The sequence below is a fragment of the Vidua chalybeata genome, chromosome 9, assembly GCF_026979565.1.
Source record: "Vidua chalybeata isolate OUT-0048 chromosome 9, bVidCha1 merged haplotype, whole genome shotgun sequence".
NCBI classification, from domain to species: Eukaryota; Metazoa; Chordata; class Aves; order Passeriformes; family Viduidae; genus Vidua; species Vidua chalybeata.
In genome coordinates this window covers 19,300,314-19,319,393 of record NC_071538.1, presented here as the reverse complement: position 1 = coordinate 19,319,393, position 19,080 = coordinate 19,300,314, and the positions used below count along the sequence as shown (strand labels likewise).

Here is a 19,080-nt window from a genome sequence, read left to right as displayed (position 1 = left end):
CAGTTTAAGTTGAATTATTTTAGTAACAAGTCCATTTTCTACACTGGCTGCCGGAGAATCAGGAGAATCTGATTTTTTTTTTTTTTAAAGAAGGTGGGATACATTGCTTTGAGACATCTTTTAAGTCACTAGGAACTCATCCACTTCCTTCCCTTTGCAGTGTATAGCAAAGGCTATCTCAGAATGTGGTTTTACTGATTTTTATTCCATGCCTTCAAGTGTTGTAGCTGGAGAGCAACATTGCAGTGACTATGCCAAACCTGTTAAGAATTACCTGGGAAGACAATAGAAACTGAGATTTGTAATAAAAAAAAGGGGTCCTCACCCTCATTTTTAATTTTTAGGAAGAGTGTATATTTTATTTCTTGTGAATCCTTTGAAAATCCTAACCAGTGATTCTAAAAGCAGGAAAGATGCAGTAAAATTATTCTCTGCAATCCATTCACATTTGTTCAGGGGTTTACTGAGTAATCCCAGTCGTTCTTCTCCTTCATTTGTTTGGGTTCTTTTAATAGGGTATTCCAGGACCACACGGTAAACCAGGTTTGCCAGGATTGCCAGGTCCCAAGGTGAGTTTATTTATTCATGGTGATATGTAAATACATGAACTTTTTAATACTTTTTGGAAGCCCCAGAACTGTTTCCTATAATAGAAGTAGTTGACCTTCTTTCATTTACAGGTGGAGACTGCTACTATAAACATATTTTAATTAAATGTAATCAATCAAATTGAACTTCAGATCAAAACAAAATAGCAGATTCTTCAGTGGAAAGGAAATCACCTGTGTGTGCAGAATGATGACTTGGAAATGGTTATCTTTGCATGTAATCTGTACTTCCCAAGAGAGTTCCTATAAATCAGCTCAGCCTCTGATAAATTGAGGTTTAAATGCTTAACTGCTGTAAACTTTTGCTTTGCTTTAAAAAAAAGGAAAAATGTAGACTGTTAATACCTATAAATTACTATTTTATTGTCCATGTCCAAGCATTGATATTGAAATATGCTAATACCTGCAGCATTATTATTTATTAATATGCTAGAGTAATTTTCTGAAGATTTATGGAAGTGATATTTAAAGTCAAAGACAAAATACTGGACTTAAATCTCAAATAACATCTTCAATCTTGTGTAACATAGACCCTTTAAATAGATTTGACAGATTTGTGCAGTTGCAGAATGCCTTCAACTCATATTTAGTTTGAACAATTTGATAGATCTGTTAGGAAAAAGGCAGCACCATGATTTGTTTAGTATGATTCCTAATTGCAGGAATCTGACATGTCATGACAGGTGCTAAAATCTGCTTGAGGACATAAAAAGAAATTGAATAAAGCTTTCAGTGCCAATGGCTGTAAAACCAAGTGATTCTGGTTTTTGTGTGTGTTTTTGTTTTTATCTAGTTCTATAGGGACAGTTAAAGATTCATAATTAATTTTTACTATATTTATGCTGGCTATGTAATAGAATACATTTCTAGGAAAATAATTAATTGTAACCAATTACTCCTAGGCTTTGTTTTATAATTTATTTTCTCCCTCCACTGGATGATAATTTTGATAGTTTTGTAGCTCTGTCCATTAGTTTAAGAACAGAAGGAATTGTACCTATGTGTATGTACCTATATATATTTTATGTTATGTTTTTTTATTATCCTTTTGATACAAGCATATTCTGAAGTGGTTTTCTCTAAATAAAAAAATTAACCAGATGCTCCTGAAGTTTTATCTATGGAGATCCAGTTGATCACACAGAAACAAACTCTTGTTTGATATTAAAACGTGGCAGATGAGTTGCAAGAATTTTCTAGCAGTAAATGAGGGCAGAGTTGTATTCTGCCTTTAAGATGCATGAATGTTTCCCTCCTGTGCTGAAGGATCCTTTATGCAGGTGCTTCTGAAACATGGCACAACATTAATGTCCTTGCAGCAACGTGTCCAGCCCTGAGTGAGGGCCAGCAGTTCCTACCAAGAGCCAATCCCTCAGCATTTAATTCCTGATAAACAACTGGGGGTATTTTTCAAGTAATGTAAGGGTATCCAGGAGGTTTGGCTTTATTCTTGGCTCTTTGGAAAATAGATTAGTTAATTTTGTGGATTCTGGCACTGTGGGAAAGCTGAGCCTGAGGAAACCTGTACAAGGTTATGGCTCATGCAGTAATACAGCTTGATAATCCTGCACTTGGTTGGAGGAACAACTGGTGCCCTGAAGTGATGGACACAGGGGCAGAGCAATTTGGCTGGAGCATCTGCTCTAATCCTGCTTGGATTTACCAACAATTCTGCTTTTTAAAATTTTGTGACTTTACAAAATTTGGAAAATGTAAATCTCATTGTGAACCTGCACTATTTGTTTTTTTTTTCCTAGTTCTTTACTGAAAAAGTTATGAGAAAAATATCTATAATAGGAAGCACATTTACATTTTTTTCTGCTCTTGCTGGAACAGTTGAGAATACTTGTTTTATCATACATTATTAGAAATCCTCTCCTGATAGCATTATTGAGCTTAATTTCTCTGCAACAGGGCCCTAAAGGAGACCCAGGATTCTCTCCAGGACGGGCAAAATGTGGAGAAAAGGTATTTTCTTAATTATAGAAGACTGTTTTGTCTGTCCCATCCTTCTGTCAAGTCTCATTTAATATTCAGATAAATTGTAACAGCAAAATGCTTTGTATTTACTTTAACACTGCTGTATTTTAGCAGTTAATTATGTTAGACTGACTGCTGTAGACACAGGTGACATAATGAATCCAAGGAAAATTTTAAAAATATATTAAAAGTTGAAACTTAAATTATGTATTTGATTTAATTTATAAAAATATAATTAAGGACTTTAGAACAATGAAATCGGATTAGATTCACACTGATATAACAAAGTACAGATTCCAGTTTTCCTTAGTACCTTGCATTATTCCAGAAAGTTGTGTAAAACAGAATTTGGTGATGACAAGTACACATATTACTGTGCATTGTATTTAACTGCTTTTTTAAATGGAGTCGATTCTAAAATTTGTCCTTTCACTTCAGAGGCTTTTCCTGCTACTGCCTCCTGAGCAACTTTAGCCAAACTAGTTGTTGCCTTCTCTGCCCAAAGTATTTGAGTATGAATACTAAAATATTCCATTCTTCATAGAAATTTAGGCTTGAAAGCTTGTGACTATTTCATTTTGACACTAAAGTTCCATACACAGCAATGTGATAACACTTAAAATGCAACTGGCTCTTTGCATTCTAATATGTTAACCTATGCTGTGTGTTTAAGAATATCTTGCCTTTATGCTAAGTTCTATTATGAGCATTTACTAATAGATCAGTTGTGGAATATTTGTGCCAAGTAGGAAGCACTGTAAGAGTTGAGGTCTACTCTCTGTTATGAAAAAACATTAGGAAATAACTATGGTTTACTAGCTGCTGGTGTGTACATAACTTATTTTTTAGTGCATCCATGCTGTCAAACCCTAAAATTCACAAATATATGTTGTTAACATTTAAGGGCTGCTGAGAAAAAAATCAGAAATATCTGTTGATGCACTGATGAGAAATTGAAGTGAAGCTTCTATAGAAATATTTTAATTTAGCCAGCTTTTTGGCAATCAGATCATAGTGTGGTGAGCTGTACATGGCTGCCTGAAACTCAAGCTGTGTTCTTTGGCATGAACCCCAGCAGCCACAGAACAGTCTAAAGCCCGTATTTGTATGACTATCCTTAAATACGTGTAGTCTGCATCTATAATGCAAAATTATGGGATTGATATGCATTTTTATAGTTCTCATTATTTTGCATTCTTAATTTTTTCCCCTCAAATCAAATTTGCTCGCTCTAATTAATGGATTTAAATTTACTTGGACAATAACCAGGATACACTCCTTGACTTGCTGGGTTTGAATTCAGGCACTAATCATGAAAGAGTGAATCTCTTCACTGTCAGTCCTGAGCAAGAAGAAGAAGAGCTGAAAAAACCTTCCCTCCTTCCCCATCTGCAACAACCATGAAAATTTGTGTCTTTTTCCATCTCCCCAGCATTTGAGATGCTCTGATTCTTATTGCTATATGCCATCATGTGGTTGTGAAGTTTAAAGACCCTGAAGAGAACAGCAGTGTTCCCCCAAAGCCTCTTTGTCTATATGCACCTCTCAAGTTGTTCTTAGATCAGGTTTATGCTGTGATTTGCACAGCAAACACCATAATGGTGCCCTGCTCTTGGCTGCCAATTGTTGGCATAACATTAAAACAAACAATACAAAGTAGTGGTTATATATATTTATAGATTTTAGGTGAAACCACTTGTTTCTGAAGAAAGTGTTACCTCAAGAGCTGTATGGCTTCTTCACTCCTATTAATGTTGGCTAAAAGTAAATGTTGTGAGGTTGTGAATTAGGTCTGCTCCAGGCATGATTTGGCCATGTTGCAGACATGTTGCATCCAATGGTTGCAATTGGAGAACTGTTGCCTTTTCCATTTTCTTCCTCTAAAAAAGTAATAAAAATCAGACAACATTAGCTAGTTCTCCATACCAAATGTCCGAGAGTGCAGAGAAGATATTAAGTGCTACATGCTTATAACCCTGGGTGGTGTTCCTGTGAAACATTGATTCTGGATATTTTTGTTGTATAGGGTGATCCAGGCCCCATGGGCTTTCCAGGCCCACCTGGGATCAAAGGCCAGAAGGTAAGGTTCTGCTTCCATTTCCATGTAACTCATCCTGGCTCAAATCAGTGCCCACCAGGTGGGTGTCTGATGGTCAAGAGGTGATAGAAGAACTTTAGGCTTGCTGTTGGCACTGTGTCTACTGTGCAAAACCTCCCCTTACAACTAAATTGAGTGAAATCAGCAGAGCAGGATGTAAATCACAGCTGTTTAGGTTGGTGCTCTCCAAAAGGCATGGTGTGCCCCTGTTCCCTGTTCAGAGAGAAGTGCTACTAGGTAAGGTAGGCTTAGCTGTGAAATGAAACCGTTTTTTAATTTGTTTATTTGTATTTATCACAGATATCTTTCTCTACCTGCAGGGTCTTAAGGGTTACCCAGGACTGCAAGGGCCACGGGGTGAGCAGGTAAGGGACACAAACACAGCGCTCTGTACTCTGCAGATGGACCATTAGGATAGGAGAATGTATAATCCATTGTAAGTGTTCAACATAAGCAAGCTGTGTAAACTGCTTAAGGAAGTATTGGACAAGTATTGAGCAAGAATTCAGTTTGTGTTGAGATCAGTGTGGTAAAAATGTAGTCTAAATGAAATGGAAAAGCTTATCCAGCTTGTTTTTTTAACTACCACACCAACTGGAAGGATGTTGATGTAAAATTCTTATAAGAGGCACATTTCAAATCTGTACTGATTTAATGCATTTTACATCTCCTAGCATGTAGGAAATGAAGCAGTTATTCAGCACTTTTTTAAACTTCTATGTCAGTTCAGGAAGAAATCTGAATGTAATTTCAAAGACATCCAATTGCTAATGTCTCTTAGCATTTATGATCCTCCTAATGGCAGAGCAGATGGAAGGAATCTCCTTTTGGATCACACTAAAAAGGAAATGGTGATGATAACTGATGGGAAATACCTGAAAGGAGGTGAAAACTCAAGAACATAATTCATGACTTTCCTGAGTTTTATGCCCAACCCTTAACTGAATGAGTGGTGATTTTTCTTACAGTCTCACAGGAGGTTTTCTGTGATGACTGTAATCTATCAGTGAGATAGAGATAACTAGTGAGGAAAAAGAATTGATTCTTAACATCAAAAGAAGGTGGAGAGAATTGTGTGCATTCATGATTTATCAGTACTATATTGACCTGATTCAAGAAGAAACAAAACAAAAATTGGCTTTGTAAGGACACAAGGATTCTTTAATGGCAAATTTAATGTATTTGTTTCAAATACATCTAAGACCAGTGTAATTACCTCATTTTAGGGACCTGCCTCCTATAGCCCTCCTGAATTATTTTTACATATGGAAATAACACATCCACTGTTGGATTTCACAAAATCTTGCACACTTTTTAAAGGATATGTGACTGAAATTGACAGAGTTAGTTATGTATGATGAGCCAGTTTTTGGGTGTTCTGTGTAGCTTGCTTAAAGAGTAATTTTCCATGTGCTTTCCATGTACTTTTAACACCCACCCATATGACACAGATGTCATACGAGTAGATGTTAAAAGAGAAATGATGAAACAGACTCCAAACCATGACATTAAACATGTTTGTTGTTTATTTTCCTTTTCTTTCTTCCTTTTCCCCTTAGGGACTTCCAGGAATGGCTGGCAGTATTGGGGCAGTTGGTTACCCTGGCAGGCAGGTGCAGTAACTATACAAATGTCATTGCATTTTATTTTTTTGTTTTTCTCATTTATTCTTTTCAAAACTAACATAGCTAACTCTTTTGAAACTAGTAATTGTAAAAATTAAATCCTGTCTTTTCTTTGAAACAAACATTTTTCTCTGGTAGTGGCTTGGAGGGAATGTTGAGTCTCATGGCTTTTAAACTTGGATGTGTTAGATGCAGTAATACTGTTCCTTCCTGGACTATATAAATGGCATTACCAAGGAACTGAATGTCTGAATACTTTACACTCCATTTATAAAACTCATGAGATTCTGTGTATCTTCTTTGTGTATCTATCTATCTCTGGACTTTCAAATCCAGAGGCAGTAGGAGACTCCCTGTTCCTCCTGATTTTTCACCAGTGTGTTTATTTCACTGCTAAACTATTTCTTCAGCCCCTTAGGGAAGGGGAACATTAAAAGTTTGGTGGTTTTTTTCCCTTTGTGGTATTTTAGGAGAACCAACAAAGCCAGAAAGCAGCTTTCTTTAAACAGAAGTACTTATATAAATATTTATTTATGTATAAAGTAAGATACCTCAGTGCAGTAATACAAATAAGATAAAAAGTAGAAATGCTCAGCATTCCTCATGTCAAGGTATATGAGCCAGATGGCAACAACTGATTTTTGTGGTTTTGCATCTGCTTAAAGGGTGAATTCATGAATTCACCAATACTTCAGTGTTTTGTTGGATTAAGTTTGTAGTGGCTATATAGTTCCATTACAATATTTTATAGAGTAATGGATGATAACATTTTTTGTGTTGAATCATGTAAAATTTTTAGAGCATTTGGACCACATATGCAATGCTGACACTAGCTTGAACATAATTGAAATATGTCCAAATACAAAAGCTCATAAAAAATCCTGCGAAATTACGTCACTGTAATGCCTGATCACTGTCTCTGGAAAAAATATTCTCCCAGAAGAAATAATTTTAATGTAATGGAAGTTTCAGTCATGATCTGTGTTTCAGCCATGCACTAATGGGAGACCTTTCTGAACATGGTCCCAGGAAACTACTTGATGACACCTTCTTCAATCTTAAAAATTTCAAGAATGTGTTGCCAGTTTACATTAACAAGTGCTGTTGCAGTTCTTTCACATAGAGCATATCTGGTTGTTTAAAATTAATTGCAACTCCTGTCTTTTTGTTACAGGGCCTAGCTGGACCAGAAGGTAACCCAGGTCCTAAAGGAGTAAGAGTAAGTAAGCATCTTAAGCATTTTGATATCCATGTCTATTTTTACCCATACAGTAGGTAAGAAAGGGGGTGAGGAATTTAATTTAGCTGAGTCAGTTGAACTATGCCTGCAGAACCACTCTGCCTTTATAGAACTACAAATGAGAAAATTCAGAGTTTCTTTCAAAATATGTGCAAGAGTTTATTTTTTTCCCATGGTGAGCAGCATAGAGCAGTTTTCCATCGTTGCCCTTCCTCTCACTTGCATGCAGGAGAGAAAAGAAAGCAATGCTGGGTGTGTGAGGGCTGAGTGGATGTTTCTCAGGCCTGTAGCATTATTTCCATCATGGAGGTTGTCAAGAAGGAAGACAGATCTGACATTTGCAATCTGTAACAGCTACAGAAGTAGATTAAGGGAAAGAGTCTTGTCACATAAAAAAACCATGAAAGGGATCTTGAGATTTTAGAATGATTCAGACATAGTTATATGTATCCCAGGCACTGAAGGTTCTTAATGCTCCACGTATTCAAAATTTGGTTTTGGTTATTCTTGGAAGCAAAATAGATTAGTTTTTATTCCTGGCTGGTTTGGGGGTTTCTGTGTGTTTTATCATGCTCTTTCTCTGTTTCTCGGTGGTTTGGGGTTTTCTTGAGGGTTGTGGGTTTGTTGGTTTTTGTTTTGGTTTGATTTTCTTGGGTGGGTGCTGTGTAATGTAGTTTTCTTTAAATAGAGACATGAGCATGCCTATGCATGCTTGTACATGGATAAGTATTTCTTCAGACTGACTCTCACCATCAAGAAGGCACAGGTTTCCAGAAACCTGTATGTTGCTGGTTGCATCTAGGATTGGAAGGAGGCTTTTGGTGGGTGTTTTCAGGCCCTCAGCTCATGTACACATTGCTCAGCAGTGTATTGTGTTCTCAAGTATCAATTAATACAATCTTATTGTGTTGCAAGAGTTGCTTTTGTCTTGTTTTTTTTTTTTTAGTGTAATTACTAGGAGCCTTTACCTGCAGCAGCTTATCAAACATATGTCTGGGGGTTTTGGAATGTTTTTGTTTTTTTTTTTTTTAATGCCACTTTTGATTACAGTGATCAGTACAGGGAAAAATTAGTTTGGCAGGATCAAGTGCCAACAGATATTGCATTCTCAGAGATTGTTTCTTTTATTTTTCTTCATTTCGTTTCTGTTCAGATTCTCATCTCCATTTTGACTTGCTCTCCCTTCAATGAACAAGACATAAAAGATCCCAGTCACTTTCCTATAAGTTACTGCTTCTCTGTTTACACAAAGCTAAAAATGGCCAATGTGTGAGTAATTTTAGGGGAAAAGACCTTGAGGCTAAATCTTGTGTATGAATTCTAAAAGTAACTTCCAATAAAAATGATGACACAGCCCTCTTGACACATACTCTTGTGCCATGGAGGTATATAGCAATGTGATATGAAGTATCTTTAGAGCTTTACATTTAAAATATTCCTGTAATCAAACTGTGCTCTGCTTCTCAGCTGCTTTAAGTAACTGTAGAAAGTAGATGTGCCTTTATTTTCCTTTACTCTCCTTAGGTCTGGATGACAAGATAGGCACCATCTTCCATAATCAAAAAAAAAAAAAAAAAAAAAAAAAAAAAAAAAATCATTGCAACTGGATGATATATGAAAGCAAAGAATTCTATTCTAGTAACTAATTTAATATTTTTATTCCAATCTCAGTTTGAGTCTGGTAGAGCAGAATCTGTTTCTCCATACAGCTGAGGGATGGTGGGAGATAAGTGCATTGTGACTAACTATAAGAAAAACATTCTGCTTACATCAAGATAAAGTTTTTTTGTAAGAACTCATATATATAGCAGTGATCACACAATATTATTAAAGATGAGAGCTTCTTTTCTGATGGAGTTCATGAATAAGGCTAAGTTCAGAAAAAAGCTGCTGATTTCATCCACTCTAATAAATAATACATCTGATGCAACCTTGTCTTACTAGAATACTTTCTTAATTCTTCTTTTATTAACTGATTCTGTATCCTTAAAACAGAAAATTGTTTTTGATGTTGGTTGGAGAGTAAATCCTAGTCACATTTACATTTCTAGAGCTTTACCAGTAGTTTCAAATGAGCTTGAATTTAATCCCTGTGTCTTGATCCCTATCTGGCCAGTACTGAGGGACAAGCAGCCTTGAAATCAAGCATTTCTTACATTTTAGGGTTCTTACATTTTTAGGGTTTCATTGGACCTCCAGGTGCGGCAGGACAACCAGGACCTGAAGGAGAAAGGGTAGGCCTAATGGAACATTAATGAAATGTTGATGTTTGTGTGGTAATGCAATATATGTTAGAATGGAGGAAAATGTGCAACGTTTGGGGTTTTTTTCCCTTGGTTAAAAGCAAAACTGATTTCAAGAAAATAACATGAATAGGATGTACCCAACTAGTCTAATCAATGAAATGCCTTGGTGCTAAAGTAAAATGGGGAGCAGCTGTAAGGTATTATTTTGCTTTAATCTCCAGCTGCAAGGATTAGGGTTATTTTTTCCTTCAGCAAAGTGTGAATGAATATTTTTCATTTAAGCAGTTTCTTTGTGACAATAATTAATATTCGTCTCTTGTTGGATGATCTTTGCAGTAGAACCTGCCATGGAAGTGTTAATCTTGATCACTCTGCTTGAGCCTTTTCTTTTTGCACTTAAGCAAAAAGGCTGTCTGGACATGTACTGTGATGGAAGCAGGACAAGGCCCTTTTTCACAATTGTTCTGGTACTGCCACAGGAAAGACAAGCAAAGTTTGTCTTTCTGCTCCAGGACATTGGCACTATGATACTTTGTTTAAATTATTTTTAATTTTTTTTAAATGGTGCTCCTCACACTGTTTTTTCCAATCAAATGCAGGTTTAATTGCTTGAATTTAAGTATTAAAGAAAAGAAAATCTATTTATAATGGGTTATTTCTTTCTTAGGGTATCCCAGGCCTCCGTGGAAAAAGAGGTCCTAAAGGGAGACAGGTAAAGATTCTAATAGTTACTTAATTCTAATACTGTTACAATTCCTGCTGCCAGTCTAAATCCACCTGGAATTAACTCCGTAGCTTTAGTCAGCTGAAAAATACTAGTTTTATTTTTGTCCATAAATTACTTTCTATAGCTTTCAATTAGCACTTTTCAGAACTGCAGATCCTGTGCAGGTGCTAAGTACTAAAGTGTGGAAGACTTATCACTGTGAGCTCTGTGGCAGGTTACTGATATCAGTTATGAGGAGGGTTAGAAGGTGACAGAAACACACAAATATGTTCTGTAAAATTGGTGTTAGCACAAGGTGCAGATATGATGCAAGCTTCATAAGTCTGGTGTTGGTTTGGATGAAAATCACTTTCTTCTAATGTCTGATTTTTCTAGACTGTAGTAAATTAAAGCTGTCCTCTACTTAACATATATTTCTACAGCTGAGAATAAACACAAATCTGCCAAGTACACATTATCAAGGTTTACATATTTCCTGTGCTATGTCTTCAATGCCAAATGTTTTGTTTTCTGTTGCAACCATATTATTGTAGGTCTTTGAAGCTATCCAGGAGTTTCCAGTTTTAACTTTCTTGTGGTTTGAGATTGAAAAACACCATAGGGTTCTCCAGCTGTGCAGTCAGTAGTGCTCAGCAGTTCAGAGGATTTTCATCTACCATGTTGAACAAATTTGTCCAGCAGTAGTATGATTATCATCATTTGGTCCTTGATCTATGCTATGGAAGTTGTAGAGGCTTCTGTTCAATAGTTTTGCTTTCTGTGTGATCTAACACCAGCCAAAATAGTCACTGCCTACAAGAATGGCTTTGATATAAAGAAAGGCAAGCAAAATTGCATTAAGTTTATAGACTGCTCTTTCTGAAGCTGCCATGAGACCATATTGTAGTTTGCATATAATCTGGATGAAATGCTACTTTTTGCACTGAGTGCTGGGGGAGAAGGGCCCTGTGCTGTCAATCCCTTGCAGAAGCTGGCAGTGTCTTGTGCCCCTGAGTCACATGCAGCATTTAAAGGGGAGAAGGACCTGGATGGGAATCAAAGGCTCGTGTTCAGTGTGAAATAGGAAGTGGAGGTGACAGCAGAGGACACTGAAACACGTATTGCCTTCCACCATCAGTCTCTGTGGTGGGTTTCAGTGAGGCTCCTGCCTGCCAGTGCAGTGGTGTAGGATTTGTCCCAGTCCATAGGAGTCTGTTGCTGCTGTGGTAAGCAGTTATTTTCCATTTACAGTAAGAGCAGAGCTTCTGTCAGTGCCAGACTATGTTCTGTAAGGGCTTTTGTTTGTATAAATCTCTACAGAGAGGATTCACATAGGTGGCAGAGCACCAAGAGCACCTCTGCAGGATGTCTGTGATTACCTTCATTCAGTACTGATTTCTTTGTAATGTGGTAATTTCCTCAATCCCGAGGTTCATTCCAATTCCTTTCTATGATCTACAAAGTACTTATTTGACTAAAGGCTACTAATGTGGAGACCAGTCAGGACAGCAATCACATGGGAACCTGGCTTGGTACTTTGCTGGATCACAAGCTCAGAGAGGACGTGTTATTTTAACCCCCAAAACAATGATAGCTGTAATGACAAAGTTTTTTGGCACAGTGCCCTGGAGTTAACAATGCTTTGGGGCAGGGCACTGTCACTAAAAGAAATTTGGCATGAGAATTCAAAAGTGCCTGAAGTCAGGGTCCTCACCTTTTGTTCTAGGGTGAAACTTATTATTTTGGACAAAACTGTCCCTAATTAATACTTGAGAAAATAAAAACTCTATCTGACTGGCAGAGATCTTTTTGAAAGAAGTGAGATCCAAAGTATAATCTCATTTTTGGAAAGTAATTTTAAAGTATAGAAGAAGTGGATCATACGAGGAATTGTAAACATTTATAATTGACAAAACGCTGCTACTTAGTAGATTTATTGAACAGTTGTTCATATTTGTAACATTTCTGGCATATTTGAAATGGAACAAAATATTCAGTTGCCTGAATCTATAGAGTGAGGATTTGTTTTAATTTTATATTTGTTTTACATACGATATCATTTTAAGAAAATATTTTGTGGTAGAAGTATATGTGTTCAATTTCTTTCTGTTGTATCATCATAATATGAAATTTGGCTAGATCTGCCATATTTCTAATGCATTTTCTGTCCTGTTAGCATGATGCATTTTGCTTTTATCTGAGGGAAGATTTTTACATAGTTTTCTTCTATCTGTGATTAGTTAAAACCAGTTGTCAACATGTCAGAACAGACCTTGTAAATTTTACCAAGAATTCAGTAATCAAGTTCATTGTAGCTGTAAAAACAGTTCAGGTTCTGTTTTATATTAAACTTAAGAATAATCATCCTTTGTATGCTTAATAATAATGTTAAATTATAATATTGATTTAATAAAGCAGTTGTTGCACAGTAGTTTTATTATATTACTTCCAGTTTTATACTTTTGTGACAGTTCATTTTTCTTTCATTTTTCTACTTCCTAAGATAGATTTTTTCAGCATCAGTTCAAAGACACATGCTGTTGAGAATGTGATTATAATGACTGTGGGTGATCTGTCAATTTGTAACTCTTGCTATGGGATTGAGATTGTGCTGTATCATTTGTGATTCTGTGTGGTTGGTAAAACTGTCCCTTTCATTTCCCCTTTGAGGCCTCATTTGTAGTTTCAAAAAAATATATGACAATTCTGCCTCTTCCAGCACCTACCAATGGTAGGCAGTACAACCCAAATATGCTGTTTAGGAAAGGGTCATAAATTAAAATTCAAGGACCTGTATTGGCAGATCTTACAGCTAGAGATTCTTATTTGTGAGTTCTGTGGTTAGAAATTGAGCAAAAAATTCATTGTTGTGAGAGGAATTCCTGTGTCTAGCTTTTCTGAATTAACAGGAAAAAGCAGAAAAAATCTCCACCTAAAATCAACCCAAAAGATGCTACAGAATGTTGTCTCAGATTACTTCACATTATCATGCATAATGATGAGAATTAACAGCTATTCAGTTGTTTCAACATATTTTAGCAGTGTGCATGCATGTATATAAATGCATAAAATGTTGCCTTCCTTTTTGTAAAAGTTTGGCTTGTTACTAAAGCCAAGTATGGCTTAGGCAGTGCTTAAATTACTTTGATTTACGGTATGATTTTTCCATCTCCTTGACACAGTTTTATATTGTCTTCCTGACTACTGTTGGAATACTATTGTATGGTGATGTAGATCCCCCAATCCATTGAGGAAAGACACTGCTGCAGCAAGTCCTGGGCTGGGCAGCTGTGTGGATGTTCTCTGAGTAAAGCAGCTTTAAAAGGCCAAATGAGTTGTACCTTGGAGCTGCAGCAGGTTTGAACACAGTCTTACTGAAGGGAAAGGTCAATGCCTCCAAGTACTGTTCCTGGTACACATGGAGGGGTAAAAAGATATTGAAACACTGAAAAGACAAAGAGCATTTCACATAAAATTATTGTAAGGATGGGATTTGCTCCTTTTTTTCCATGGAGATAGATTAGTAATGCTCACATTTTTTGTGGCTGATTTCTTGAGGTCCATTATCTCAGTACTCTAATAATACTGTGTGACATTTTTCAATTCCAAGAAAAGTCTCTTTGGTTTGAATGCTGTAGCTTGGATTTTTCCAGGTAGAATCCCTTTCCAGCTTAGTATTTTGCAAATTTTCTGGTAAACTCTTATATAGACCTTACACTGTGGTCAAAAAATTATTTTGACTTCTCAGTAGATCTGCACTGAGATCCTTTCTCCTAATTTCATATAGTGAATATATAGCAATCATGAAATATTTCATGGTACTGCTTCAAACTAATAGCATGAGTTTCTAATTAGCTACATGTGGCTCTTCTAGTAAGATAGTGAGATCTGCCTAGCAATACAAAACTGATAAAAATTAATTTAAAAACCCCTCACACTACCCTCCCACCCCCATCCCTCCTAAAAAGAAACCAAACAAAAAGTCAAATCACCTTTCCCCAGCAACTTATGTGCTTCTGTAGTGGGCAACATCTGAAAGAAGTACAGCAATTTTCAAAACCCTAACAGGAAGGAAGGAAGTTTAGAGGCAGTAAAGTGGTGGCATTCCATTCCATTTACTTTCTGAAGCAAGAAATGGAAATTCTGTTTTAAGCTTCAATGCTTGACTTGGCAAATTAGATTTCTTTCCTGTTCTGATAATCTAGTCTCTGAAGTCAAAACTCTCATAAAAGAAATGAGGCTTTACTATGTCTTGATTTATTATTTCAGTGTCTAGATGCAGACTAAGGCAAGTGTTCGCATCAGTTAGAAAGATGAGAATTCTGATTTCTGAGGAATATGAAATCTCATTCTGAGATGCCAACCATTAATATCTGGGGATGAGTTAAGGAAAGAAGGACAGATATTTTAGTGACTATTGAAGCTAACAGGAAAAAAAAAAAAAGAGTTAAAAATAAGAAATAGGAAAACAGGCTCCAAGATAACAATTCAAGTAATACTTGTTTAATATTGCTCTGAAAGTAATTCAATTGTCTGTTTTTTCTTAAGTCTCCATTGTGTATAATTGTATCATTTTGGGTTTATGACTTTAGGAGGCAAACGAATATCACTATTCTGTTCATTTGAACTGTGTAGGTGAAACTTTCTGGTTTTCCCATTCCTCCATCACACTCCCTGAATCTATTTATGATGTCTCAATTCCCCAAGTTTATAGGGATTTAGTGTTCAGACAACCTTTCATGTCTTGAATAATGAAGAACAGGTATTTTCTGTTCTGCTTTAGGGTTTTCCAGGTGACTTTGGAAATAGAGGCCCCCCTGGTCCAGATGGAAGTCCTGTAAGTACTGAATTGTGTGTTGATTAACATGATAAAATTTGTAAAACTCAATGTGAACTCCCCTCCAAAATTAAAGGAGACTTTTGCCTCAAAATAAATGTCTTGAAATCCACAGGCAAATTTTGGACTGTTAACTTTCCCATGGAAATTGCTAGGAAGCTGCTATAATAAGATAAAAAAGAGGAAGAAAATATTCAGAATGCTGCCGAGAACACATTTTCCACTGTAGCATGTGCTGACTACCTTGAGAATCAGATCTCTTGCTGTCCTCATTGCATTAGTGATGAATGTTCTGTCTTCCACAGTTCTTGCATTAGCTATGACTTTGTGTTGTTTATTTAAGCCGTTATTCTAAGATCACCTTAACAAAACAGGATTTGGCCTGCATGTAAAACCCCAGCTTTTGTGTGCTTGTGCATTTGATAGTTGATTTCATCCTTTGAACTGGTACTGAGCACAATTATGCTAGCATGTCATTTAGTGCATTGTAATCAGTGTGATAACAGCTTTGTCCTTGGCAGTGTGTACCCTTGCAGTGTGGTGTCCAGCCTGTGGCACAGTCACGTCACTTCACAGGCTGCCCTCAAAGGAGCTTTGCTGTCTTGCTCTATTTGTAGGGAAACTCTGGCTTCAGACTCCAAACTCAGGTTTCCTTTGGTGTCAGAAACCAGTGAAAGGCTTTGGGCAAGAGAAGAGAACAGCAATAAGTGCTGGGTGAAAGAGCAGCTGATTTACATCATCTTGTATTGTTGGATTCTCCTTTGGAAACTGCTGTCGGTTTGCATCTAAAGATTTTTCTGATGTGGAACAGAGTCATCAACTAGACAGAGTTTCTCTATTTTTTGAAGGTCTGCCTTGACACCCATCTTAGAAACTTATTTTAGAAAGCTTACATTAATTTTGCTGGTGGGTTATCAATGTATGGTGTCAACATTTTGGAACACAGGAAAAAATTTCTTACACATTTCTGGTCCCTAAGGCAAAGCTCCCCTTGTTGGAATGTCAGGTGATGTCATCATGGTTTTCATCTTGAAAACCCACTGAGGGCTTGAGTGTCACCAACTGCTTTGCAAATGGTATTAAAAGGTGAGTTCTTCCTTCCCCTCCTTGTACTCCCAAGTCTCCCTTCATTCCTGATAAAGCAGATATTGTCTTTCCACCAGATCTGCAGAACAGTGCTTTAACAGAAACAAGCTCAGAAAGCCTGGATCTGAAATTACAGACTTGCACGTTACAAAGAAGCCCGTTTTACAGCAAGCATTTGCAAACAAGTTCCATCTAATCTGCCAAGACAGCTGCTGATCTTACTGCCTTCTTTGACAGGCAGCAACCCCTCTCCCCTCCTCCCCCAAAGCTCACCCTGCAGGGCTTGTTCAGGCAAGGGGCCAGTGCTGCAGCTGCAGGGGTCTGCAGTGCTAATGGCATATTTACAGAGCCTCTCTGTGAGCTGGCACTGGACACCAGGGGCTGCCTGGGAGGCCTGTGGCAGCAGGAACTCGAAGGGAAGACATTTCTTCCCATGTGCTGACTTAACACTAATGGCATTTGTCTCCATGCCTAATTTCTTCTGCTTAACTGACTAATGCCATCCCTCATTTCCACAACACCCTCTCAATTTTGAGGATGTCAGCCTGCCTTGGAGGATGTTGCTGGAGCATTCAGCTTCCCCTGTGGATAGTTTAGAGCAGGCTGGGGAAAGAGTGAAGGCAGCGAGGAGGGAGGAGAGCACAAAGGTGTCCTCTGTGCCATGTCCAGCAGCCATGCCCTGTTGGACACTTTCAGAATGGGTTTAGATTTGCTTGCATAAAACTTCCCCTTCCCCGTGGCTGCCAGCAGGGCCCTGTGAATGTTATCCACTGAGTAGCAGGTCCCAGGTGTTGGGACAGCTTGCATGAGACACGGTGACCTGGAGGACTGCAATATCTGTTTCATGTAGGGCAAAAAGACTTAGCAACTGTTTTCAGCAGTGTTTTAGCCTCTTCTGAGTTAAACTGTGCCAGAGGCAGTAGTGGAGTACTACTGAATATTTAAGTTCTGCATGAAGTACAAATGCTATAGTTTAGTAATTTCTCATAAAGAGAGTGTAGCCTTTAATTTGCAGAGGTCTTTCTATAAACTGAAAGAATGTTCTTATTTATTTTTCTAGGGAATCTTAATTAATTTATTTTTCACCTTCAAAAAATTGTTTTTCTTCTTTCCACTTCAAGTGTCATGGTAAAAAAAAAAAAAATCTCATATTCCTACATTAACAGCAGAAATGTTCCCATGATGCAAATATCTGGTGATCTAATTCCACAATTCGGGAATTTTACTAAGCATATTTTTCTAGACAGTGATAAGCTGTCACTCTTTGGAAACACTGTAAAAATCAAAACTGACTTGCTTTGTAGATTGCTTTTAGCTTATCACTGGGATTTCTTTTTAAATGGAAAATTTCAGATAATCTAAGACTGACTTTCTTTAAAGGGAATTGTTGGTGGTGTTGGTCCTCCTGGATTTCCAGGACTAAGAGTGAGTATACTTTTATTACTTACTTTGATATGGCTGCATTAGTCTTGTGTGTTTGTAAAATTAAAAAAAAAAAGAAAATTTAAGGATTTAAACAGGTTTTGTTTTAGCTAGCCATGATTTTACATAGTATCACTCTACAAAACTGCTGTCATGTTGGCAGCATGGAGCACTTCTATACTTGGTGTGGATTTGTATGCTTGTTTCTGATCCAGTGTGTTTGGGTCTTTTATTTGAAATGACCAAGTTTGCTAGTTTATGGCACTAAAGCCAGTGTGAAGGGTGCAATGGTCTCAAATATTTTAACAACAGCAGTCCTTATTGGTTCCTGAATATGGGTACCAAATCCAAAGCAGAATTAATTTCTAAGAAAAATTATCATGTTTACAATATCATATTAATTCTTAAAAATATGTGTAGAATAAGGCTGTGATGCTCACTGTGGAGTTGCACACAGTAGTTGTATCTATCAAGAAGCTCTGAGTCCTACAGAAGGTGGGAAAGACTTTCATTCTGAGTAGTCTCACTCCCTTGGTTTTTTTAATTCATGTATTTACTCATAGAGAACCTCTGATTCTTGATGTTGTCTCAGTCATGTCTGGCTACACGGCCACATTCTTAACAAGGGAGAAATAACAAGTGTTTACACTTGAATTAAGAAAGCCATGATTGTCTCCAGTGTTTGCTTTATGGATTTTTTTGGTATCTGCAGATGTGAAAGATTTGAAATACAAACTTGATAAGTTTATATTTACACTGATGGTCATCTTTTCCTTTGAAGCACAGTTGTTACTCTTCTTAATTACATGTTCATAACAAAAAAAAAATTCCTGTAAGTCATCCCTTGCTGTCTGATTAGGATTGTTATGGCATTGCTATAGTGAAAACAAAAGCTTGGTCAAGAAAGCTCTGTAGCTTCCAGCCTTCATCATACAAACATGATTTTCTGTGGTCTTCAGGCCAATTGACACACTCATGAGACTGGAGCTTGCATTCTTGAGAATTTGCTTAGAACTATGGTTTGCTTTTCTCTCTTACATGACTGTCTTTGGAATTTAATCTCAAAGACTTTGATAATTGTACAAATGTACCTGAGGTTTTTTAAAAAAATGTCACTTCCCAAAAAGATACTCTTACTGATTATTTTGACTAAAACTTAGGAGTTTAGCCCTACCTAGAGTTCATGAGCATAAATGTTTGCAGGATCAAAGCTGCATGTACCTTCTGAGTTG

The 19,080-nt window shown here is 37.0% G+C and overlaps 1 protein-coding gene across 1 annotated transcript in view; it reads left to right on the top strand.

The window, feature by feature from the left end:
• The window catches only part of COL24A1 (collagen type XXIV alpha 1 chain), a 119,732-nt gene that overhangs the window by 24,095 nt on the left and 76,557 nt on the right, over nt 1-19,080 (top strand). The window contains exons 5-14 of the mRNA XM_053950875.1: nt 516-569; nt 2,523-2,576; nt 4,615-4,668; nt 5,007-5,051; nt 6,246-6,299; nt 7,486-7,530; nt 9,732-9,785; nt 10,465-10,509; nt 15,287-15,340; nt 17,807-17,851. Of these exons, the coding sequence (XP_053806850.1) occupies nt 516-569; nt 2,523-2,576; nt 4,615-4,668; nt 5,007-5,051; nt 6,246-6,299; nt 7,486-7,530; nt 9,732-9,785; nt 10,465-10,509; nt 15,287-15,340; nt 17,807-17,851 (504 nt within the window). The remainder of the gene's footprint in view (nt 1-515; nt 570-2,522; nt 2,577-4,614; nt 4,669-5,006; nt 5,052-6,245; nt 6,300-7,485; nt 7,531-9,731; nt 9,786-10,464; nt 10,510-15,286; nt 15,341-17,806; nt 17,852-19,080) is intronic.